This window comes from Rhincodon typus, chromosome 40 (assembly GCF_021869965.1).
Source record: "Rhincodon typus isolate 14 chromosome 40, sRhiTyp1.1, whole genome shotgun sequence".
Taxonomy (NCBI): domain Eukaryota; kingdom Metazoa; phylum Chordata; class Chondrichthyes; order Orectolobiformes; family Rhincodontidae; genus Rhincodon; species Rhincodon typus.
In genome coordinates, this window is record NC_063371.1 from 13,214,642 (window position 1) to 13,238,421 (window position 23,780).

The 23,780-nt window shown below is 45.5% G+C and overlaps 2 protein-coding genes across 2 annotated transcripts in view; both read left to right on the top strand.

Annotated features, from left to right (window-relative positions):
• Positions 1-23,780, top strand: part of LOC109926765 — a 741,111-nt gene that overhangs the window by 653,485 nt on the left and 63,846 nt on the right. The gene's annotated exons all lie outside the window — the stretch shown is intronic.
• LOC109912348 (leucine zipper putative tumor suppressor 1-like) overlaps positions 21,072-23,780 on the top strand; it is a 10,037-nt gene continuing 7,328 nt past the window's right edge. Inside the window, exon 1 of the mRNA XM_020511773.2 lies at positions 21,072-21,445. Coding sequence (XP_020367362.2) covers positions 21,089-21,445 — 357 coding nt within the window. The 5' untranslated portion in view covers positions 21,072-21,088. The remainder of the gene's footprint in view (positions 21,446-23,780) is intronic.

Below are 23,780 nucleotides of genomic sequence, written 5' to 3' on the forward strand. Positions count from 1 at the left end.
GTGTGTGTGTTGTGTGTGTGTTGTGTGTGTGTTGTGTGTGTGTTGTGTGTGTGTTGTGTGTGTTTCGGTGAGAGAGTGAAGGAAAACAAAGACAGCTTCTTGTTCTGAATAACAGGGAGCACAAAAAGGGTGGGGTGTGTGTAAAGATTCTGTTGTCATGGGGGTCCAGTTATACTGTTACCCGAGGATTACTGCTGGTTGTTGTGGAGGGCAGGGGTGTCCTGTTCTGACAGCACAAGTGGCTTTAACTGTTGTAACTTCCTTCAGTCCCATTCAGTGTCTCTGGGCTCAGGGCCAAGACTGGCAGCTGAGAAAAGACAAGCTGCTGAAAGTGACCAACAGAGATTTTTCATTCAGTTCTCTGCTGGAGAGCATACACAGTGTAAACGTGTGATTCTGAAACCCATGTGTGGTCTCACCAGCACTGAGTTATGTGACAAACCTCATCTTCTATTCCAGTTCAAAATGATGAGTTTCCATTTTCAGACAGTGTGCATTCACACCTCAACTCAATCCCTGTGTTCTGCTAAGAGTGCTTTTAAATTGAATGCATCAATCACAGCTCCGCTCCCCACCTTCTCCAAGACAAGTAGGGAATGGCAATAAACGCTGACCACATCCTAGCAACAAAGCGTACACAGGGATAGATAGAGATACGTTCTCTTACTGCACTGTCTGCTCTGGGAGAAAGGACCTTCCAACTCCTTTGGTGAATTTGAGAGGACTTTTGCGACACTCTGTGAATATAAATCATTTTGCCCAGGAGGCCATTCAGCTCATAGTGAGCTATCAATGCTGAGAATAAGCACAGCAACCAGCTCGTTCCCACTCCACAACCCCAGATCCTTCGAATCTTATCCTTCATGGAATCACAGAATCCTGAAAGTGTGGAAGCAGGCAATTCAGCCCATCGAGTCCACACTGACCCTCTAAAAAGAGCACCCCCCCCCCCTCCAGATCCACTCCTCTACCTTATCCCTGTCACCCTGCATTCCCCATGGCTAATTCACCTGAACAGTACAGACAACATAGCATGGCTAATCCACCCTAACCTGCATGTCTTTGGACTGTGGGAGGAAACCGCAGCACCATGAGGAAACCCACAGAGACATGGGGAGAATGTGCAAATTCCACACAGATGGTCGCCCGAGGGTGGAATTGAACCCGGGTCCCTGGCGCTGTGAGGCAGCAGTGCTAACCACTGAGCCACCGTACCACCTCTTACTGAGTGCCTATCCAATTCCCTTTGCAAATTACAATTGAATCTGCTTCCAGCACCCATGTTCTGGATCACAGCAACTGGCTCTGTTGTAAAGAAGAAATGTCATCACATTGCCCCCTACCCCTGCCACTTTGCCTGTGCCATTTTGAATCATTTGATTCAACCTGCCAGTCTCCTTCTCTGAACAAACGCAGCTTCTCTCCAGTACCCCCGGGTAAACAGGTTCTGATCTGGGAGGTCTCCTTTGCACCTTCTCTCAAACACAGCACCTGTTGTAGAAACACAGAAACTGGGAACAGCAGAAAGGCTAAAACAGAGTTTTGTTTTGAACCGAACCAGGGGAAAACACCTTCCCTGCATCCAGTCTCTCCCACCCGGTTAGAATTTTGTACGTTTCAATCAGATCCCCTCTCTATCATCTGAACTCCACTGACACAGGCCCAATCACTCCTCGTGTGTAAACTCTGCATTTATCACATCCATGTTAAGCTCCCTCGGCAGGTAGAAACTGATCACTCCACATGATAACACCCTGCATGGTTGCGAGGAGCCTCAGCGAGAGTCGATTTGGATTTGAATTGGCACAAGCTGCAGGCAAGGTGGAAACTTTGGGCTATAGGGGTGCACTGTGTCAAATGGTGAGCGTGCGCATCAGCGGACGGTGAGCCATGTGAGAGACGTGCCCTGCCCCCTCTGCGCCCTGAATAAAGGCTGATTCAAGTGACACCCAGACCCCGGCTTTTGTGAACGTTGGCAGAGAGGATCTGTTCCCCCCTCCTACGAGGTGGAGATTGAGGGGAGACTGGTCAGCTTTCTACGTGCACATCTCCACTGCTGACTCCCGGGGGTAAACAGCAGGACCAGCTGGTCACTGCACTTGTGGGACCTCTTGTCTTGTTGAACCTTCTGAGCTTCAGTGTCAGAAGTTTTCACATGACTGCCATTCCCAATACATTTCTGAAATAACTGCACGGAGGCCAGTGTCCCATCACCAAGTCACCTTTTATTTACATATGCACAGTACGTGGACTCTGACTATCTTATTCAGAGCCAGTCCCTAGGCTGAGGAGACTTTCTGAATCTCCTGTTTCTATCTGTCAGCCAGGCCTCTCTGATTGGCCCAGGTTAACAGCCCCAATCAGGGATCTCAATGAGATCCACCTGGTTCCAATCACTACATTTCCCATCAGGTTGAAATAAAAACCAAAACACAAACCAGTCTCACTTGTTATCAAACCGTATTTAAGATGTCCTGGCTCAAAACCAGTCCCCCACACCCTGCCACTAAAATATACCTTTGCCATAAAATCTGTCAACGCAGATATGACACAAATGTGGTTGAAAGCTGACCTCCACCAGAGATCACAGCTGGGAAATGATGGAGAAACTTAACCATCTTCCCTGCTATTCATACATTGAACCGAGAATACTCTTATCACTGACATTTTTGTAGGGTCATCTCTGTGTCTCTCCCATCAGCTGGTTCAGCTCCCTTTGTTGCTTTTCCCTTTCTGTCTCTGCCTCTGCTTTCAGATGTCTCAGAAGTGACCATCACATGCACTGACCTTATCTAAATGTCAACAAAATACAATGAGAGGTGACTGCAAGGCTTTGAGATTCAACCTTCTGAAAAGTAACATTAAAACTGGCATTTCTCCAAGCACTGTGTTCTGTCTCCTTTCTGTTCCAAGTATAAAGTGTTAAAGAACAGAAACTGACCATAACAACAGATGGGTCACAGCCTTGGTCAGAGGGTAGATCCCAGAAGGATATTTCCTATGGTGGGTGCAGGTGAAAATGAGGGGACATGGTTTCAGAATTAGAGGTTTGGCTGTGAGGATGGAGATGAATGGTGTTGGTCTGTAGAATTCTCTTCCCCATACAGCAGTGGAGGCTAGCTCACTGAATTTATTCAAGCCAAGGCAGGCAGAGAGAGGAACACAAAGAACAACGGATCTGAGACCACACCGGCCACGATTGTGTTAAATCATGCGTGATGGGCTGAATGGCCAACTCCAGTTCCTGGAGCCTACTCTACAGCAGCAAATAGCAGCCAATATGACATTGGCCTCAGTAAAATATTATAATTACAGACAGGAGTTACAGCACTGTAACTGGCTGGTTCACTTACCCACCCCACATCAGCAGGAATCCGAACACACTGTCAGGAACAGGGACAGAAACCATGGGCCCTATTGCAGCCCCTGCTTCAGGACTGACAACAGCAAGCCCCTAACAGCCCGAGGACCCACACACAGAGCCCCGACATACCTCGGCTGTCCCAGGCCCTGGCTCTCCCTGTTCCATGTATCTCACCTCCTTTCCCTTAACCACCTCGGATCTTAAATATTCTTTTCGGTTCCCACCTTTGGTTGCTATCGTGCGGACACAAACACACACTGTTTAAAAAGGAAAAGCTCCTGTCCTCAGCTCAAAAATGCCTTGCCATTGATGTTCTGCCCTTTCGTTTTCCAAGTGCTTGGAAGGAAGCAGCCCATAGTGGGGGAAACTGCTTGAATCTAAGGAGAACGATTCCAGCACTCCACCTTGATTTGACACCACAGCTGTATCCTGAGAAGTTAAGGGCATCGCAACAACAAAACTCAGCTGGTGTTTCAAGCTTGAGGGGAAGACCTGTTCCTTTAAACTGTCAAAGGACCCAAAAAAAAATCAAGGAATAAAGTCAGTCTTGCTCAAATGTCCCATTTGGTCACAAGCACATGGGAGTGGAGCTGTCCAAAATATAGGCAGCAGAAGGAGAAAAAGGAGGTGGCTGTGGAGGAACCTGAAATCAAGGATGAACATTTTCAATGGGATCAATTGCTGTGACACAGGTTGTTGTACCAGGCTAAAGAATTCTAAGAAGATATACATCTGTACAGAGTGCAGCCGGTGTGATTTGTTACAGTCTGAGCATAAGCTCCTTGCTTTCACTTTAGCAAGAGAAGGCATTAAAGCCTGTGCTGAAATCTCAGCTGGCCTTATCACTGGACAAGTCTGATGTCAGACTGAAAATGGGCTTGGTAAAGCCAAAAAAATGAAATCTGATTTAATAAGGTGGTCTTTCACTCAGTAAAACACAGGCACTCAATGCTGCAGCTTTGTTTTTAACAATGAAACAGAAGCTAATCACACAAAAAGACAATAAAATAGAATAAATCAGACGATTTCCATTTAACACAAGTTTAAAGATTTTGAAACATTTGGTAAAAATACCATTAAATCCAAAAGCATCCCTTTAAATACTCGCACCAGAGTGAATTCCTTTCTCTATCACAGCTACAGGACTGCACTTACTTTGGCTTCAGCTCTCAGTCTTGAGAAAAACCAAAAGAACTGCGGATGCTATAGATCAAAAACAAAAACAAAGTTGCTGGAAAAGCTCAGCAGCATCTGAGAAGGAGAAAACAGAGTTAACGTTTCGGGTCTGCTGACCCTTCCTCAGAAATGATGGTGGCTGGGAAAATGTCAGTTTACATGCAGAAAATCGGGAGGTGGAAGGCGGACAAGGGAGGGATCATCAGACGCCATTTCCGCCACCTCCAGCAAGATGCCACCACCAGACACATATTCCCCTCCCCTTCCTTGTCCGCGTTCCGCAGGGGCCGTTCCCTCCGGGACAGCCTGGTCCACACTTCCTTCACCCCCAACGCCTCCCCACAGCCCTACGGCACCTTCCCCTGTCACTGGCGAAGGTGCAATACTTGCCCATTTACCTCCTCCCTCCCCAGTATCCAAGGGCCCAAACATACCTTCCAGGTGAAGCAACACTTCACCTGCACTTCCAAGAATCTAGTCTACTGCATTCGCTGCTCACAACGTGGTCTCCTCTACATTGGGGAAATGAAGCGTAGACTTGGCGACCGCTTCGCAGAACATCTAAATTCTGCTTGCAAAAAAGACCCTGAACTACCTGTTGCCTGCCACTTCGATGCACCACCTTGCTCCCTGGCCAACATCTCTGTCTCTGAGGACGGGTCACCGGATCCGAAACGTCAACTGTTTTCTCCTCCACAGATGCTGCCAGACCTGCTGAGCTTTTCCAGCAACTTTGTTTTTTATCGCTGTCTCTGGCTTGCTAGTGTTCCAGTGAAGCCCAACACAAGCTGGAGGAACAACACCTCATTTTCCGCTTGGGGACCCGACAGCTCTCCGGACTCAATACTGAGTTCAATAATTTTAGGGCCTAAACTCTCCCGTGTCCCAGCTCCCCCACCCTACACACCAGGCCTCGTTACCACATAGCCTGCCATTACACACCCCTGTTGTTAGTCACTAACAGTCCCCATTAACAACTGCTCACCCTCCCAGCCTGATCGTTAGCAACTCCTTTGTCTGTCCAACTGTCTTTCTCTCTCTTCGGGCTCTATCCTATTGTTTACTCCCGACCCAACCCACCTCCCTGTTTTCTGCATATAAACTGACATTTTCCCAGCCACCATCAGTTCCGAGGAAGGGTCACCAGACCCGAAACATTAACTTTGTTTTCTCCTTCACAGATGCTGCCAGACCTGCTGAGCTTTTCCAGCAACTTTGTTTTTGTTCTCAGCCTTGAGAGTCTGACAGCACTCCTCTAACTGAGCTTAAGTGTTCTCAGCTTCAAATCATCCTTTCAGGGTTTTAAACAACATCTGGACTGAAACTGTTACACTGATTTCTTAATAACTCTAACTCATTCCCTTTCCCAGGAGCAGCTGCTTTGCACATTCAGCTTCAGCTGACATTCCTGAAAAACTGCCAAACTAAAACCAAAAACTGAACCCTTTCCAAGCTATGGGTGGTTCACCGCATCAAAAGATTAAAATAAAAATCCCTGACTTTCTAAACTGAAGCATAATGCATAACAAATTGTTTGTTTGCTCGTAAAATTCTCCCAATGTAAACAATTGCTCTCTAGGATGCCTGTCTCTCTCTCGCACACACACACTATGTTTCGAATGAAGCAGGTATGCTGATAAGTTAATCATTAAACCCCTTAAGACATACGGAAAGCCATTCTGCCATGGGTTCAAATTCCAAAATCAAAACACAAAAATAATTCATTTTAAAACATGTACAGATCACACACCTTACATTTTACCTGCACAGAAAGAGTTAGGAGGGGTGGTACAGTGGCTCAGTGGTTAGTTTGCTGCCTTACAGTACTAGAGACCCAGGTTTGATTCCACCCTCGGGTGACCGTCTGTGTGGAGTTTGCACATTCTCCCCTTGTCTGCGTGGGTTTCCTCTGGGTGCTCTGGTTTCGTCCCACAGTCTAAAGACGTGCAGGTTCAGGTGGACTGGCCACGGGAAATTACCCTGAGTGTGCAGTGATATGCAGGCTAGGTGGGTTATCCGTGGGAAATGCAGGTTTGCAGGGATAGGGTGGTTTTGGGTGGGATGGTTTTCAGAGGGTTGGTGTGGACTCGATGGGCCAAATGGCTTGCTTCCACACTGTAGAGACTCTATAAATTCATATTGGGTGGTGTTCAGCAATCTATTGGAGAGGAGAAGAAAGAAATAAATTGTCAAAGGCAGTAGAGAAACTGCAGAGGGATATGGATGGGAAAGAGTTGGCAGATGGAGTATAATGTGTGAAATGTGAAGTTGTCCGCTTCAACAAGAGGAACAGAAAAGCAGTTTATGATTTAACTCGGAGATACATAGAGATATGTCTTGATACATCCCTCGAGAATAGTTCACCCCACCCGTCGTTAGAGGGTTTAACACAAATCTCAGCTTCTGTCTGCACTGCGACTTGAAGTATTCCTGCTCTGATTGAAGTATTAATTTAGTACTTGAAGCTCTCAGAGGCTGAGTTAATTGCTGGGTAAAGCAATCACCCGGAGTCCCAGCCAAAGGGAAAAATTACAGGGACCATGACCTAAACAACAGTGTTTCCTTCTCAATCACATCAACTCAACAATTCTGAGTGTTCCCTGAACAAACATAAGGCATTTCCAAACTCTGCACCCTGTCCTTTCCGTTGTTCACAAATCTGACTCAGAACCTGGAGCTGTCAGTCTGTGATTCTAATTATTATCAAGTGAGGGGGGACCTCCATGTCAGAACGGGGTAGGGCCTGGGAGGTGGAAGGAAACGAACCTCAGATCAGATCAGGCAAGTGAAACAAACACGTGTCTCTGCCATTAAATCAAACACATTCTCAAAAACTGGTTTTCAGTCAATCTGAACAAGGGACAGCACCATGTGAAAAGAAACAAAGTTGAATTCATGATGAAATCTATCTTTGACTACACCTCTGTGTAATGATGTGCACATTACAATTTCCCCAGGAAAGTTTCAGTTCTTCAACAAAGTGTGTTCCATGATCCTAAATACAGAACAGTTTTCATCCTGTCAGTGGTAAATAGGAGTAACTTCTTAGAAAAAAAAAATCATTTTAACTTCCCTTGACCTTTTTTTAATGGAGAAATCATCACTCGGTTTCAGGAATCAAGCAGAAGCAAATACACTCTTAAATACAAGCCAAGCTATGCAGGGATGAAATTAACAAGTATGTTTTGACACAATGGGTCAGTGAAAGCTTTCAATATGGAGATGAATAGAGTTTTGTTGGATAAGGTTATTGCAAGATAAGGAACTGAGATAAGTATAGTTTTGAAATGCAGATTACCCAGAATTGCATTGTATGATAGTACAAAGCTGAGGGGCTGAATGGCCTTTTCATGTCCCTGCATGTTTTGCACTGTTCCATTCTAATGCTCACCTGCCTGTTTTACACTTGGTCACACTCTGAAAATTTCTTGTTTTGGTTCGGTATTGAGACTTCTTTCTCTGATTATACAATTGGACAGCACTGAGAGCAGCCCATCAGATCTGTACCGGCACTTCGAAAAATCTCTCCAACTCAGCTCACTCTCTCTCGCTACTGCAAATTCATTTTTTTGTCAGGCTTACGTCCAATTGCCTCTGGAAAGTTCCTACCGTCCTCCAAACCACACCAACTGGCTGAATGAACATTAATATTCCTGCATGGACGAGGTCCCTTGGCTGTTTTCCCGTCATCTGTGTCTTCATTATTGAGGAGAAAACATCGACCCTTCCCCATCTAACTTGCTTTCCATTTTACAAGGGAATTCAGCTGAGGCTGTTCCATGGTAACACATTAAGCCAGAAGATGGAGAAGTCGAAATCGGCCATTCCACGAGGTCATATCTGATCTGACAATCCTCAAGTCCACTTTCCTGCCTTTTCCCCGTCACCTTTGATTCCCTCACTGATTAAAAATCCACCTATCTCAGCCTTGAATATACTTAATGACCCAGCCTCGACAGCCCTCTGCAGTAAAAAAAATCCCAACGATTCACTCCCCTCTAAAAGAAGAAATTCCTCCTCATCTCCGTCTGAAATGGGCAACTCCTGACTCTGAGAATGATGCCCCTCTGGTCCCAGGCTGATACACAAGGGGAAACAACCTCTCCACATCTCCCCTCACAAGTCCCCTAAGAATCTTGCCTGTTTCAATATACCTCACCATTCCTTGATTCAGTGGCAGGAATGGAGGTGATAGCTGACTGGGCAGCATTTGCACGTTGCTAACAACCTGTCTACACAAGACCACAACAATCCCCTTACATACTGTCATACAAGCACCATGTGCTCGAAAACAGACTCCTTACTCTTACAAGAGTGAGGTCGAGAGCACTGAGGAGTCATTCAACACAGAATTGGTGGCCATTCTGCCCATTAATTTGAGCCAGCTCAGGATTAGTCCCATTCCTTGTTCTTCCCCATCTCCCAGCAAATCCTCTCTGTGTCAGATCATGCCCGATTCCCTTTTGAAAAAGATCACGTCTGCTCCCATTTCCCTTTTTCAACAAAGCGCTCCAGATCACAACAGGTCGCTCCCTTCCTCCCCCATTTTTCCCTTTGTGCCAATTATCTTCCATTTGTGTCCCACAACAAGGGGAAGTGACAGCAGCCTCTCATCAGACCAATGCATGCCTCATCAATTCAGAACTACCTTCTTCAACTCGATAATAATGGTACTTAAGACATCAGCTGGGAAATGTTTCATGTTCAGCAGACAGCATCAAGTGCTGGAGACAACAATACCGATTAACTGGCCATGCACTCAACAAAAAGTCATGGCACTGTGCTGCTTTCCACTCACTCTGCCTGCAAATCAATGTGAACTTCAAAGCATAGACACAGAAAGAAACAAAAATAAAAACAGCCTTTGAGATTTAAGAAACAATCTCTCCAGAAATCCTCAATGTTTCATGCTGATGTGTAAATGACTTGACGATAAGAAAGCCCAAAAGCTGATCTGTGAATGCATTAAACAAACGAAATTTAAAACAAAGCGAGGAGGGGTCACTGGACCTGAAGCATTTAACTCTGCTTTCTCTCCACAGATGCTGCCAGAGCTGCTGAGTTTCTCTAGCAATTCCTGTTTTGGTTTCACATCAAAGGAAGTGATTGGAGCTGGGTCACGTTAACCATAGGGAATTGTTTTCTAATAATAACCGAAAGAACTGCGGATGCTGTGAATCAGGAACAAAAACAAAGTTACTGCAAAAGCTCAGCAGGTCTGGCAGCATCTGTGAAGGGAAAGACAGAGTTAACGTTTCGGGTCCGGTGACCGTTCCTTTCTAATCCCAGTTGTAGTATATGGCTGGAATATTACCTCAGATCGTATCAATCACTGTTGAACCAGGATCTTGTGGCAAAGTGGTAGTTCCAGGAGGTGTCCGTTCATGTCCCACTGCTCCAGAGGTGTGTCATAACCCACTTCTGAATGGGTTGATTAGAACATTTTCAGATCTCCCTTGGCTTACTGTCTCCCCCGTTTTTTGGCATGATCTTCAGAGAATCAAAGAATCTGTACAAGCCATTCAGCCCATTGAGTTTACACTGACCCTCCGAAGACCATCCCACGCAGACCACCCTATCCCTGTAACTCTGCATTTCCCATGGCTAAACCACCTAGCCTGCACATCCCTGGACACTATTAGACAATCTAGCATGGCCAATTCACCCTAACCTGCACATCTTTGGGCAGTGGGAGGAAACTGGAGCACCCAGAGGAAACCCACACAGACACGGGGAAAAGATGCAAACTCCACACAGTCATTCACCCAAGGCTGGAATTGAACCTGGGTCCCTGGCGCTGTGAGGCAGCAGGGCTAACCAGAGCCAGCGTGCCGCCAGTTACTGAATACAGTTACTTGCGTTGATATGATGTGAAGGTTTTTCTGAGTGCAGTCCATGATGGAGGACTGTAAGCTTGCTCTCAAACCTTGTCTTTTCAGTATGAAGGGAGCTGGCTGCCTGAAGCTGGTAAACAACACAAAGCAGCACTAAGGTGTGGTTGGTTTGGGGATGGAGGGGCTGAGACAGACACTTTGCAGTCCCGTTTTATTGTTCTTGAAGGGAGAGAAAATCATTTAGTAGTTCAGTATGTGTAGCTTGCAACTATCCAGGCTCAAGCTTTATGTCCCTTACTGGTCACGCTCGGTGCTGAGTGGAAGCTTGGCAGAGGTACCTGGCTCACCCTGACATTGATTTGTGAATGGGTGGCTCAGAGTCATACAGCATCGAAACAGACCCTTCTGTTCAACCCAAATTAATCCCAAACCAAACCAATCCCACCTGCCTGTGTTTGGCCCATATCCCTCCAAACATTTAATCATATACTTATCTAGATGTCTTTAAATGTTGTAACTGTACCCACATCCATCACTTTATCTGGAAGTTCCTTCCACACACAGTATAAAAAAAAGTTGCTCCTCGTCTTTTTTTAAATTTTTCCGCTGTTGCTTTGAAGATATGTCCCCTCGTCTTGAAATCCCCCAGCCTAAAAAGACACCCACCATTCACCTTATCCATACCCCTCATGGTTTTATAAACTATGGTTATCCCTCAACCTCCGACACTCCAGTGAAAGAAATCCCAGTCTGTCCTTAAAATTCTAACCCTCCATTCCTGACAACATCCTGGTAAATCTCTTCTGAACTTCCTGATATTCCTGAGTAACCAAACCACCACTGATCACATCAGCGTTGATGCCCTTTGTTGCCATGGACTTGGCTCGCTGTCCATCTTCAGTGTCTTGAAAATCCCAGCGACCCTTTGCTCCACATAGTCTATCAATGACTGTATGTTGCACATGTGGTATTTCATATTGTGTGTATGAATTTCTCTACTGTTAAATACCGCAAATGGAGAGAGAGAGCGAGCGCGAAAGGGAAACAGAAAACATCCCCATAGCCCTCTGCTTCCACACCCTATGAAGGCAATTATTGGGAAACAATCCATGCTTGAAACCCTTTGTTCCTTCCCAGACATAACCAGGGCCCGAGGATGAGCAACCAATTTTCATTGACTTTATTCACTGTTAATGCCATGGGAGAAGGATGGAAGGAAAAGCTGTTAGACTGGTCCATAACGGTGAGGAGATAGAGGAAACAGCCAAAGGATAACACCTCGAGAAACAGACCCAAATACAATTGGCAACCCAGCAGCAGAGCCATGGCAGGTCCGAGACACACGGTTAAGCATGCGAAAAATTATAACTGTATCTTCTCTTCACCAACATTCCCTGCAAATCACTTTCTGGAGATGTCTTGCATAATTTTGCCAAGCAGTATTTTGGAAAATTGTGTTTTTTTTGATTTGCAGTTTCTTTAACTATCCTTTTATTACCTGGACTCAATGCTTTTCCACTGCAACCAGGGAATGCTGAAACAGCCCTCCAATCTTTGCTCGCACTTGTGTCTTGCCTGCTTACCATTCGCCTTTATTCCTTTCCAGTGAAGCCACACCAGGGGACAGGACCGCGACAGACAATTATCTGTCAGAGTGCGGACGTACAGTTTGTGGTACCTGACTACACTTACAAGCCAGAAGCAGTCCTTTTTGTGCATGACAAGCAAGGCTGGAAGCAGCTCCCTCTCATTTGCATTGCAATGAGATTACTGTGTCAGCATGCATCACTGGTCCCACACTCTGTGCATTGGTAATGAGGCTGATCAAACATTTAATTTAAGTGTTCCTGCTATTCACCAAGGACCACAAGACCGAATTAAACAGAGGCAGCTATTCAAAGGCTCTGGCTAAATTGTTCACCATGATTAAGCATTAGTTTTTGCCTTGCACTTCAGCTGAAAATTAACTGGTGAGGTACTTGAATTGTTTTAATTTAATTATGCCTTTTTTTTTTAAAAAAGTGTTTCAGCGAGGAGATCTCCTCTGATTAGATTCAGCTTCTTGTTTTGGGCCAAGCTGCATCATGTAAATTTGTTTAGCTCTGCCGAAGTGAAGTGACCGTGTAAAACCTGCCCCACTTCTTCATGGGAAGACTGCATAATATCAAAACTCTTCATTTGTCACAAAGCTGTGAGGGTTGAGAATTTTGCAGCACTGAAGGAGGCCATTCAGCCCAAACTGCCTGTGCTGCCTCTTTCCAAAGACCTAAATCACAATCTGACGAGCCCGGCTCTTTTTCCAGAATGCTCCCAGCGACACGCACTGCTCCCAGGGAGAGTGGATGATGTGAACAGCTGAGGTAGATTTCAGGGCCACACTCAAGGATAAACATATGAAAGAGAAAGGATACATCGATGAGGTGAGACGAAGTGGAATGAGGGGAAGCTCAGGTGGCACGTCAACATCCAAGTGTAAATATTAGGAACAGGTCATTCGGCGTCTCCAACCAACTCTGTCAAGAGAAGCATGGTAGATCTGATTGTGGCCTCTACCCCACTATCTTGCTTTCCCCAAAAATAACTACATCGGAGGGCTTTGAGACAGAGTGGGACAACTGGACATCTGATGGGAGAATGTTTGCCACAAGTGAGGTACAACGTGTGGTCAAAACACAGGCCTTTGCTCATCACATTGAATCCTTGAAGCTGGGTTTTGGACTTGTGGTTTCCTGATGTGGATTCACATTGCAGGAGGGAATTCTATCCTCCAGAATTTGATGATTCTTCTCCAGAAATAGATCCATCGAGGCTTTGACAACCCTTGTGAGATGTCACCGATACTATTTGAGGTGTCTGAGTGACGTAGTAAAGATTGTCAGACCATTCCATAACAATGCCAGGTTGTTAGAATAATCACAGTCCTGCCTCAATGAGCAGCACTGGCTGTGCTAAATCCAGGCTTACACTCCAGTACAGTAATGTGGAAGGGCTGCACTGTTACAGAATGCCGCTTTTGAAGACACTTTGAACCCAGATCACCCCAGCTTTGAGAGGATCCCATGGCTGCTTTTTGAGAAAGGGGACGGGATTCCCTCTGCTGTCCTGGCCAATATTCATCCCTCAATTGACAAGCATAAAAATAGACCATTCCAGTCATTCTGACATTGCTGTTTGTGGGATCTTGCCCTGTACAACTGAACCACTGAGGTTCTCTATATGACAGTGACCACATTTCAAAAACCCCTCATGAGCTTTGAAGCAGTCTGGGATGTCCAGAGAACTGAAGGGGCAGAACAGAAATGTCAGTCTTTTATTCCAAATCAGAGCAGTTCAGAGTTTGCATCTAACGTTGAAGCAGTTTAGAGTTCCTGGATGTGAAACTATTTGCTGCAATCTGTATTAACTGCAGCTGAAATACGATGATACCTCACCTGAGACAACATTGTCTAACTGTGAATAGCTGTGCGTTACCATCCAGTTTTGTGCGTTTTGCTTTGTGAAAAGAATTGTCTTTTTGCTCTTGCCAATCAATGTTGTCTGCTTCTTCAGACCGTTTCATCTTGTGGCAATGTGTGCTCCAGCTTTTAACACTCAAACATTTCTCTGATGTTGCAGAAATTCCTCTTCTTTCAGTGCACAACATAACTTGTGCAGCTCAAATGGGGAAAAAATATTAACTTGACGTTTGACAGTGTACAGTATTAACTGCTGAAGAGATCCTCCATTGCTACAACCAGCATCTTTGAGTGCTGGTAGTTCACAATCTGGTGAATTTCACAGAGCGTTAACAGTGATTCTGTTTCTAACTCTTGTTTCTGACAGAAGGTTTGCATTTGGTCGATGTTTTGGTCCCTGGCCAGCTGATTGTCAGTTCTGAATTGCTCAGGTGAATGAGCATGAGTAAACTCTGGGCACATTGGGAGTCTGTACTGGGTACTGCTTTAGACTGTATGGCTCACTGACAGTGTAACTTCAAGAAGTTGAGAGGCACATGGCAGCTTCCTGTACGTTATGACAGGTTGGTAAAGATCAAGAGTTCGGCTCCTGCCCAAAAAACAGTAGACAGGGCTCATCATTTACACTGAAACTTTACAAAATAAGACTGGAAAACGAGCGAGAACTTGGGAACCAAAGTGAGAAATGCTTTGCCAATGTTTCGCAGGCATGTCACTTTCCCGGTTCAGGACTGGCCTCTGATTGCTCTCAGTCCTTAAATGGTTAATGCTGCACTGTAGTGCTGCGAACAGTCCCAACAAATAAGATCAGAGTCCCCTACTCCAAGATGAAAGCAGCGTTGACCCTTTGGTCATTGGCCAACAGAACTCTCTTCAAAGCCTCACCAAACAAATAAGTGCATTTTTCACACCCAGGTCAACAGAGCAAGTCGGTTCAATGACATTGAACAAATAGTGAGGAGGGAACGAGCGAAACAACACTGGGTGATGGTCAGCCCCATTCATCAGTCTGGGATTAATTCAGACTGGTTGTTCCAGTCAGCGTCCCCGCTCAGCTCTGACAGTGAGAAAAGACCGTGCGGTAGATAACGTTCCGTCTTCGGTGCCAGGGCACTGCCTTGAGTGGGCCGGAAGACAAGAGGTGAAAACCGGGAGAGAAGGACAGGGCAGTGCAACCAGAACAATCCTCAGCACATTCACCTTCCCTTTCGATTCACAGAAGGTCTCTGTTGCAGTCCTGTCTCTCGGAGGTACCACAAGGATCCTCTGCCTGTGAAAGTGTGTATTCTTTCAAGGAAAATGATATTCCATTTGAAGTCTACTTCGTCCCCTGCTCAAATCTCTCAGTTTCATGAGGGAAGCAACACTGTTGTGCTCAGCACCTTACGTTACCATCTGATGGAGATGATATATCTTGCCAAGTCAACCATTTGCAGAATAGGAGGAGGCCATTCAGCCCATCATACCTTTGAGAGAGCTCTCCATGAACCCCTGCCCTTTGCCCACATCTCTGCAATGATTATCCTTTTCAAACAATTCTCCAATTCCCTTGTGAAAGCTGTTGTTGAATCTGCTTCCACCACATTTTCAGACGGTCCACTCCTGATTACAATTCATGCGGTGACACACATTTTCACTTTCTTCCTCCTCCTTTGAGCTAATGATATTTTAGTGGCTGCAACTTAGAATGAAAGCTGCCTCCAAATTGGAGGGAGAATCTAGACCTAATCAGGCTCAGCAGAGGTGTATCATGATGTAATTGCAAGAAATTAAACTCTGCCAGTCTGTTGTTACAGGTTGAGAGGGGGACTGTGCTCTGTTCTCTTTGATCAATTTCAGAAGCATCATCAAGTGGTCTCCAATGCACTGTCTGTTCCCCGTCATTCAAAGTTGCTTTGTTCGAACTGTTGTTGTGCTGATTTGGTAAGAGCTGAAGCAGTAAGTGAACTGAAAGCTGACTGGGTCAGACACAGAAGGATGCGCATTCTGGCTACAGCGATCTGTTAAAACCTACAGATCAAGCTTGCTTCGAGAATTGTCCTCGGTGAATAACCTACACTAGCTCTGTCCAGAAAGAAAATATCTCTTACAGGTGGTGATCGAATAGAGCTCGATGTTTGCCGATTCAAAGTGTCATGACAACTGTTAATGGACTCAAGATTATGGAGCATTTTTTTTTTCTAACTTTCACATGAACCAACTGAGAGTTGAGTGCGTTTTCTGTCCTTCACGATTCAGTATTTTGTGGCACTGCAATGAGCTGTCTACTTGACTCTTTCGAAAAACCTGCTTCACAGGAATGATCTGTCTCAAATAGGTGTGTCGCTTAGCTAATTAGCTGGGAGGCTGGTTGGCAATGCAGAGTGATGCCAACAGTGTGGGTTCAGTTCCTGCACCAGCTGAGGTTACCATGAAGGACTCTCCTTTTCAACCTCTCCCCTCAGCCTAGCCATACTGACCCTCAGTATAAACCACCACCAGTATTATAGAGTCATACAGCACGGAAACAGACCCTTTGGTCCAACCAGTCCATGCCGAACATAATCCCAAACTAAACTAGTCCCATCTGCCTGTGCTTGGCCCATATCCCCCCAAACATTATTTATTCATGTACTTATCCAAATGTCTTTTAAATGTGTATCTGCATCCACCACTTCCTCAGGAAGTTCATTCCACACGCGAACCACTCCCTCTGTAAAAATGGTGCCCCTTATGTCTTTTTTTAAATCTCTCTCCTCTCACCTTAAAAATATGCCTGCTTGTCTTGAAATCCCCCATCCTGGGGAAAAGACACCTGTCATTCTGAAGACAAAGTTCATGTTCCTGTCATTTTGGAGGGAACTTTTGATTGCAGGGAAGTCAGCTGAATCCAAATGATACCCATCCCTTACTCAAATTGTTCAAAAACGCAGACATAGCTCCCAATACATCATCAGCTCTGTTTGTCACGTTTTCTGCTGAAACGAACACACATTTACAACAAACGAATGTGAATTCAAGAAATGGCTATTGTCCAGGTGTAGGTTCATTGAATACATCAATTAGGAGCCATATTACAGAGGTTTGAAACAAATGCAAAAAACATTTGGGAGGGGGTCGACAGATTTCTTTCAGCCAAAGCAAGAACACTGAACATACAGACAAACTGTGGAACAAAGAAGTGTAGAGACCTCTCAACAGGCTTAATATGCACAGAGTGACAGACCACACAAACAAGGGAAAGGGTCCAAATCTTCCCATTCATGATGTGTCATCAGACTGCGTGTACATGATCAAAGCAGCTCATCTGTCTATGTGTCAAGGCAGGATTTGGTATGCAAAAGGATGGCAGCTTGAGTCTATTTTCAGAGGTGTGAGGCATTCTCTGGTGGGTCAGGAAGAAATGAAGATCCTGCACTTCGATAGCACCTTTCACAGCCTCAACATGAATTACTGTGTGCAATTCTGGTCTCCCTGCTGCAGGAAAGACGTTGATAAACTTGAACGGGTTCAGAAAAGACTTAAGGATGTTGCCAGGGTTGGATGGGTTTGAGCTACAGGGAGAGGCTGATTAGGCTGGGGCTTTTTTCCCCTGGAGTGTTGTAGGCTGAGGGGTGACCTTACAGAGGTTTATAAAATGATGAGAGACATGGATCAAATGAATAGCCTTACTCCCAGGGTAGGGGAGACCAAAACTAGAGGGCATACGTTTTGAGATGAGAGGGGAAAGACTTAAAAGGGACCTAAGGGACAACTTTTTCACTCAGAGGGTGATGTGTGCATCGAATGAGCTGCTAGAGGAAATGGTGGAGGCTGGTGCAATCACAACATTTAAAAGGCATCCGGACGGGTATAAGAAGAAGAAGGGTTTAGAGGGATATGGGCCAAATGCTGGCAAATGGGACTAGACTAATTTAAGATACGTGGTCGGCATGGATGAGTTTCCGTGCTGTACAACTCTATAACTCTAACACACTTTGAAAGCACTTTATTGCCAATTCAGTATTAGTGAAGTAAAATCACTGTGGTGATTTTGCATCTAATCTCTGCACTGCAATATCCTACGCAGAAATGAGATCATGATTGGGTAATCACAAGACAGTTGGGAGAGATGAATTTTGGCATGATGTCACAGGTTAACATTTTCCTATTGAGTGCACTTGCTCCTCTACCTCCTCATTCTCACTGGCTTAGGCCCCAAACACACCTTGGAGGTGAAGCAGCAGTTTGCTTGTATTGTACGTCTTTCAGTCTTACAATGTGGTCTCCTCTACACAGATGAGACCAACCACAAACCGGGTGACCGCTTTGGGGAACATCTCCTCTCTGTTCTGGAACAGTGACCGAGCTTCTGCTCACTGGCCATTTCAACACACATGCCAAGATTTCGGTCTGAGCTCTGCCTCAGTTCTCCAGCTAAGCTCGCTGCAAGCTGGAGGAAATACCTTGCATTTTCTGTTCCAGAAATTTACAGCCTACCAGACTCAACATTGAGTTCAACAACTTCACACCATGCCCTTCATTTTGATTATGCTTTCCCCCACCCAGGGAAAACTCATGTCTCATTGTATGGAATTGCTCTCAGTCGCACTGACCTATTTGTTGCTGTTAACCCCTACCATTAACACCTACTCTTCAGCTATATCTCTTCTTTATTATATAAAAGCCAAAACAACTTCGGATGCTGTAAATCAGGAACAAAACCAGAAGTTGCTGGAAAAGGTCAGTAGGACTGGCAGCATCTTTCTTCACAGATAACTGCCAAACCTGCTGAGCTTTTCCAGCAACTTGTGTGTTTGTCTCTTCTTTATTATCTTGAGCACTCCCTGTGTGTTTCTTTTCCCCCCTCTGGGTTGTCTATCCCAGCTGTTGCATGTGCTCCTATTCCCTTGCTTTGCTGTCAAATGAATTCTCTTTCCCCAGCCCCCTGCAGTTGTGAAGAAGTTGTATCAGACTGGAAGCGTCACCCTGTCTCTCCAGCATTTTCTGTTTCTTCCTGCCTGAGACAAGTTCACACCATTCTTCTGCAGTGGGAGCAGCTCCCAGGAATGAGGAATTAAACATGGCCACGGCAGAAAAAGCAGGGACAGGGCTTTTGTTTAAAAAAAAAACCTTCATTTCCTCTAAACGCTTTCAATGAATAAGGATAAAAAAATCAGCAACTGAGAAATCGCTCGCCTAAAAGTCAACTGATGAGGTTAGCAGGAGACTGTTTCTTTCTCAGTTGCACATTCAGAGAACAGACCGGAGGAGGTGCCAACCTCAGTCGCACATTAAACTGATGATATCTGCACAGCTCCAACACACACCTGGTGCTGCTGATCATAGACAGTCTTACTGCAATTTTTTTTTTGGCCCTCTTCACCACAATATTATCAGCTCGGACTGAGAGTACCCTGTGTGATGTGATCTGTCTGTGGGAACATTTTCAAACAGATAATTAAAACATACATCCTTCAGCCTCAACTGGGAAATGGCTGATTAAGACAGGGCAAATAATATCCCAAGATGCCATCCGTGAAAATAGATAAGATACTTCCAACCACTGCCCCCCCCAACCCTTAAGAGAGTAATGACATGAAAGCTCATAGCCCAGTCAGACAATTGCAAGGTCAGAAGATTGCACATTCATTTCTGCCAGCAATATTTATGGCATAAAACTGTAATTTGGCCATTTCATTAATCATCCTTATCAGGATAAACATCGGAGTGGGAGTGATTTGGGAATCTTATCCCTCGAGATGTGAAGATTTTATTTTCAAATTACTTATATTGTCACTTTAATCAATTTGATCCGACAAGGCAGCGAGTGCTCTCATTTCCATTTTCAATCCTGCAAATTGTCTCTGGAGGTGCCCTGGCAGTGTGGACAGTCAGAACATCTGCACTTTATACAGCCCAGAGAGCCTGCTTGAAATCTCAGTCATCTTACATTTATGTTTCGTTGGATCGATTTACATTTCCAGAAGGCCTTTGACAAGGTGCCACACAGGATGGTGCTTCATGAGGTGGCGTTCAAGGCAAGGTGCTGGCATGGAGAGTGGATTGGCTGACTGGCTGAAGGCAGAGAGTGGGGATAAAGGGGTCTTTTTCAGGGTGGCAGCCATTGACTAGTGAAGTTCCACAGGGGTCAGTGTTGGGACCACAATGATTCACGTATCTCAATAAAGGAATGGAGGGCAAGTTGCTCAGTTTGCAGATAACACAAAGATAGATGGAGGGAGGGTAGTGTTCAGGAAGCAGGGAGGTTGCAGAAGAACCTGGACAGGCTAGGTCAGAGTCAAAGAAGTAGAATACATTGTGGGAAAGTGTGAGGTTATGCACTTGTGTAGGAAGAGTAGAGGCACAGACAATTTTCTAAATGGGGAAAGGCTTTGGAAATCTGAAGCATAAAGGGACTGTTCTAGGGAGTCTGCGTTCAGCATTTTCATCAGGTTTCCATGCAGGTTCAGTTGGCTGTCAGAAATGCACATGCAACATTAGTATTCATTTCAAGAGGGCTAGAATACAAGAACATGGATGTACTGTTGAGGCGGTATAAGGTTCTGGTCAGACCACATTTGGAGCATTGTAAGGAAGGATGTGCTGCTCTTGGAGGGTGTCCAGAGGAGGTTTACAAGAATGATACAAAAGCAGAAGTTGCTGGAAAAGCTCAGCAGGCCTGGCAGCATCTGTGAAGAAAAATCAGAGTTAATGTTTTACGTCCGGTGACATTTCCTCAAAACGATCCCAGGGATGAAGGGCTTGCCGCATGAGGACCGGGTGGGGATTCTGGGTCTGTTCGATGGAGTTTAGAAGGACTGCGGGGCGATCTCAGTGAAACTTACAGAATACTGAGAGACCTGTTGATGGTGTAGACGCAGAGAAGATTGTTTCCACGAGCAGGAGAGACGAGGATTCAAGGGGACAGCCTCAGAGGGAAGGGACGAACCTTTAAAAAATGAGATGAGGAGGAATTTCTTCAGGTGAAGGGTGGTGAATCTGTGTAACTCATTGCTGCAGAAGACTGCGGAGGCCAAGTCATTGAGCGTATTTGCCGTGTTTTTTTGCCACATAATGACACTCCCAATGCTGTCAGACCTCCTTGATCAGTTCACTGCTGACAATTAATTAATTAGATTCTCCTTGTCTTTTCTTTCTTTTCTTGCAGGGCAATACCATGGAGTGATGTTGTTGAATTGGACTTGCTATGGCAACTGGAGATGCCTTATACACCCAGGTCGAGCTTACCTCTCAGGTGAATAACTCGCAGCTTGTCTCACTGTCCTGCCGAAGGCAGCATGGGGAGTGTGAGCAGCCTCATTTCAGGCCAGAATCTCCAACAGAAACACTGCAAAGCCTTGGAGTACGGGAACATCAAGGCTTCCCACCTGCACAAGCTCCTCAGGCAACAGGACGGCCTGCTGAGATTTGACACCAGCCACCAAGCAACCAACAAAGGCCCCAAAACAAACTCCGAGTGCGAGAAAACCGAGGACTTTTTCTACGTCAGTATCAGCCAGACCAATGGGCTGACCAACATGGGCAAGCTGAAGAACTGCGCTGTCAAAGTGGAGCCTCAGAAAGACGGACCTATCAGCCTGGATGTGCAAGAACCTCCACGCAGACTGGTACCATTCTCTGGCCAGCCTGACAAGGTGAGTGCCCTCTCTCACCTGGGACAGTGACAGTGACTGTGCAAAATGCCCTGGGAGGTCCCAGTCAGGAAAGGTGATCTGGAAATGAGTGTCTATGTCAATCAGAACAGTATCACCCACAAGTTCCTCAGGGACAGGGATGGAATTTCACTGGAAACGGCAGGATTGAGTTGAGTGCAACTTTGAGTGCAATGTTTAAAGTTGTGATTGGTTGGTCTGAATGTCAGGACACACCTGTAAAACCAGAGAATTGTACCACAACAAACAATATTGGGAGGAGGGGTGATTGAGGTCACAAAGACTGACTTGGCCTGAAATAGCAGCAGCTTGAATGTGCAGGAAATGTGTAACCGCAAGGTCCTAAGTTTTGATTTCTTGAAGTAGTTCAGTACAAACAGGTCACACAGCTGAAAACAGCACACACTCCTGTTAATGGCTTTGGTCAGATGCTTGGCTGACAACTTTTAATCAATGAGGAAGGCCACTCATCCCATCTTAATGAACCTAGTTACAACAATCCTGCAAGCCTCTCGTCGAGTTCAGAGTTGCAACAGGCCATTCAGCCAATCTATTCCATGTGCACCTCCTCCCAACCCGCTCTACCTCATCAAATTACATTTCTTTCTATCAGTGATTCTATTTGGGGTTATCAGCCCTCCATACCTCTCCAGTACAATTTAAGGATGAATCTCTCTTTGCATGAAGAACTTGTTAAAGTAGGTCACAGGCTATGAATATCTTGGTGAGTGACTCACCTCTTGACTCCTCAAAGCCTGTCCACCATCTACAAAGCACAAGTCAGGAGTGTGATAGAATGTTTCCCACTTGCCTGGTTGGGTGCAGCTCCAACAACACTCAAGAAGCTTGACACCATTCAAGAGAAAGCACTACTTGACTGGTAATCCATACATCACCTTCAACATTCACTTTCTCCACCAGTGTGTACCATCTACAAGATGCACTGCAGCAACTCACCGTGGCTCCCTCAACATTTTCAAACCTGGCCATCCAGAAGGACAAGGGAAGCAGATACTTGGGAACATCACCCATTGCATGTACCCCTCCAAACGACTCACCATCCTAACATGGAAATATATTGCTGTTCCTTCAGTGTTGCTGGGTCAAAATGCTTGAATTCTCTCCCTAACATCATTGTGGGTCTAGCTACAGCGCATCAATTGCAACGTTAAAGAAGGTAGCTTCCCACCACCTTCTCAAGGCCAATGAATGCTAAACCAGGCAGCGACACCCACGTCCTGTAAATTTAACAGAAAAGTTAGAGTTAAGGTTTACTGGCTTAAATCTTTACCCCTTGTCTCTCATGCATCCACTCAGATTAAAAGACTGCATTCACACAAAGCATCTGTACATCTACGGAAGAGGGCCCTAGAGCTTGTCTTAGAGTCACAGACCTGAGCAGCACAGAAACAGACCCCTCAGTCCAACTCGTCCATGCCGACCAGATATCCTAAATAAATCCAGTCCCATTTGCCAGCATTTGGCCCATATCCCTCTAAACCCTTCCTAGTCATATACACTAGATGCCTTTTCAATGCTGTAATTGTACCAGCCTCCAACACTTCCTCTGGCAGTTCATTCCATACACGCACCACCCTCTGTATGGAAAAGTTGCTGCTTAGGTCCCTTTTAAATCTTTCCCCTCTCACCTTAAACCTATGCTGTCTAGTTTTGGACTCCTCCACCCGAGGGAAAAGACCTTATCTATTCACCCTATCCATGCCCCTCATGATTTTATAAACTTCTATGAAGTCACCCCTCAGCTTCTGACGCTCCAGGGAAAATAGCCCCAGCCTATTCAGCCTCTCCCTGTCGCTCAAACACTCCAACCCTGACAACATCCTTGTAAATATTTTCTGAACCCTTTCAAATTTCACAACATCCTTCTTATAGCAGGAAGACAAGAACTGCACACAGTATTCCAAAAGTGGCCGAAACAATGTTCTGTAGACCCCAACATGACCTCCCAACTCCTATATTCAATGCACTGACCAATAAAGGCAAGCATACCAGACCAAACACCTCCTTCACTATCCTGTCTACCTGTGACTCCACTTTCAAGGAATGATGAACCTGCAATCCAAGGTCTCTCTGTTCAGCAACACTCCCCAGGACCTTACCATTAGGTGTATAAGTCCTGCCCTGATTTGCCTTTCCAAAATGCAGCACCTCACTTTTATCTAAATTAAACTCCGTCTGCCACTCCTCGGCCCATTGGCTCATCCGATCAAGATCCCGTTGTACTCTGAGGTAACCTTCCCTCTCCGCTGCACCTCCAATTTTGGTGTCATCTGCAAACTTACTGACCATACCTCCT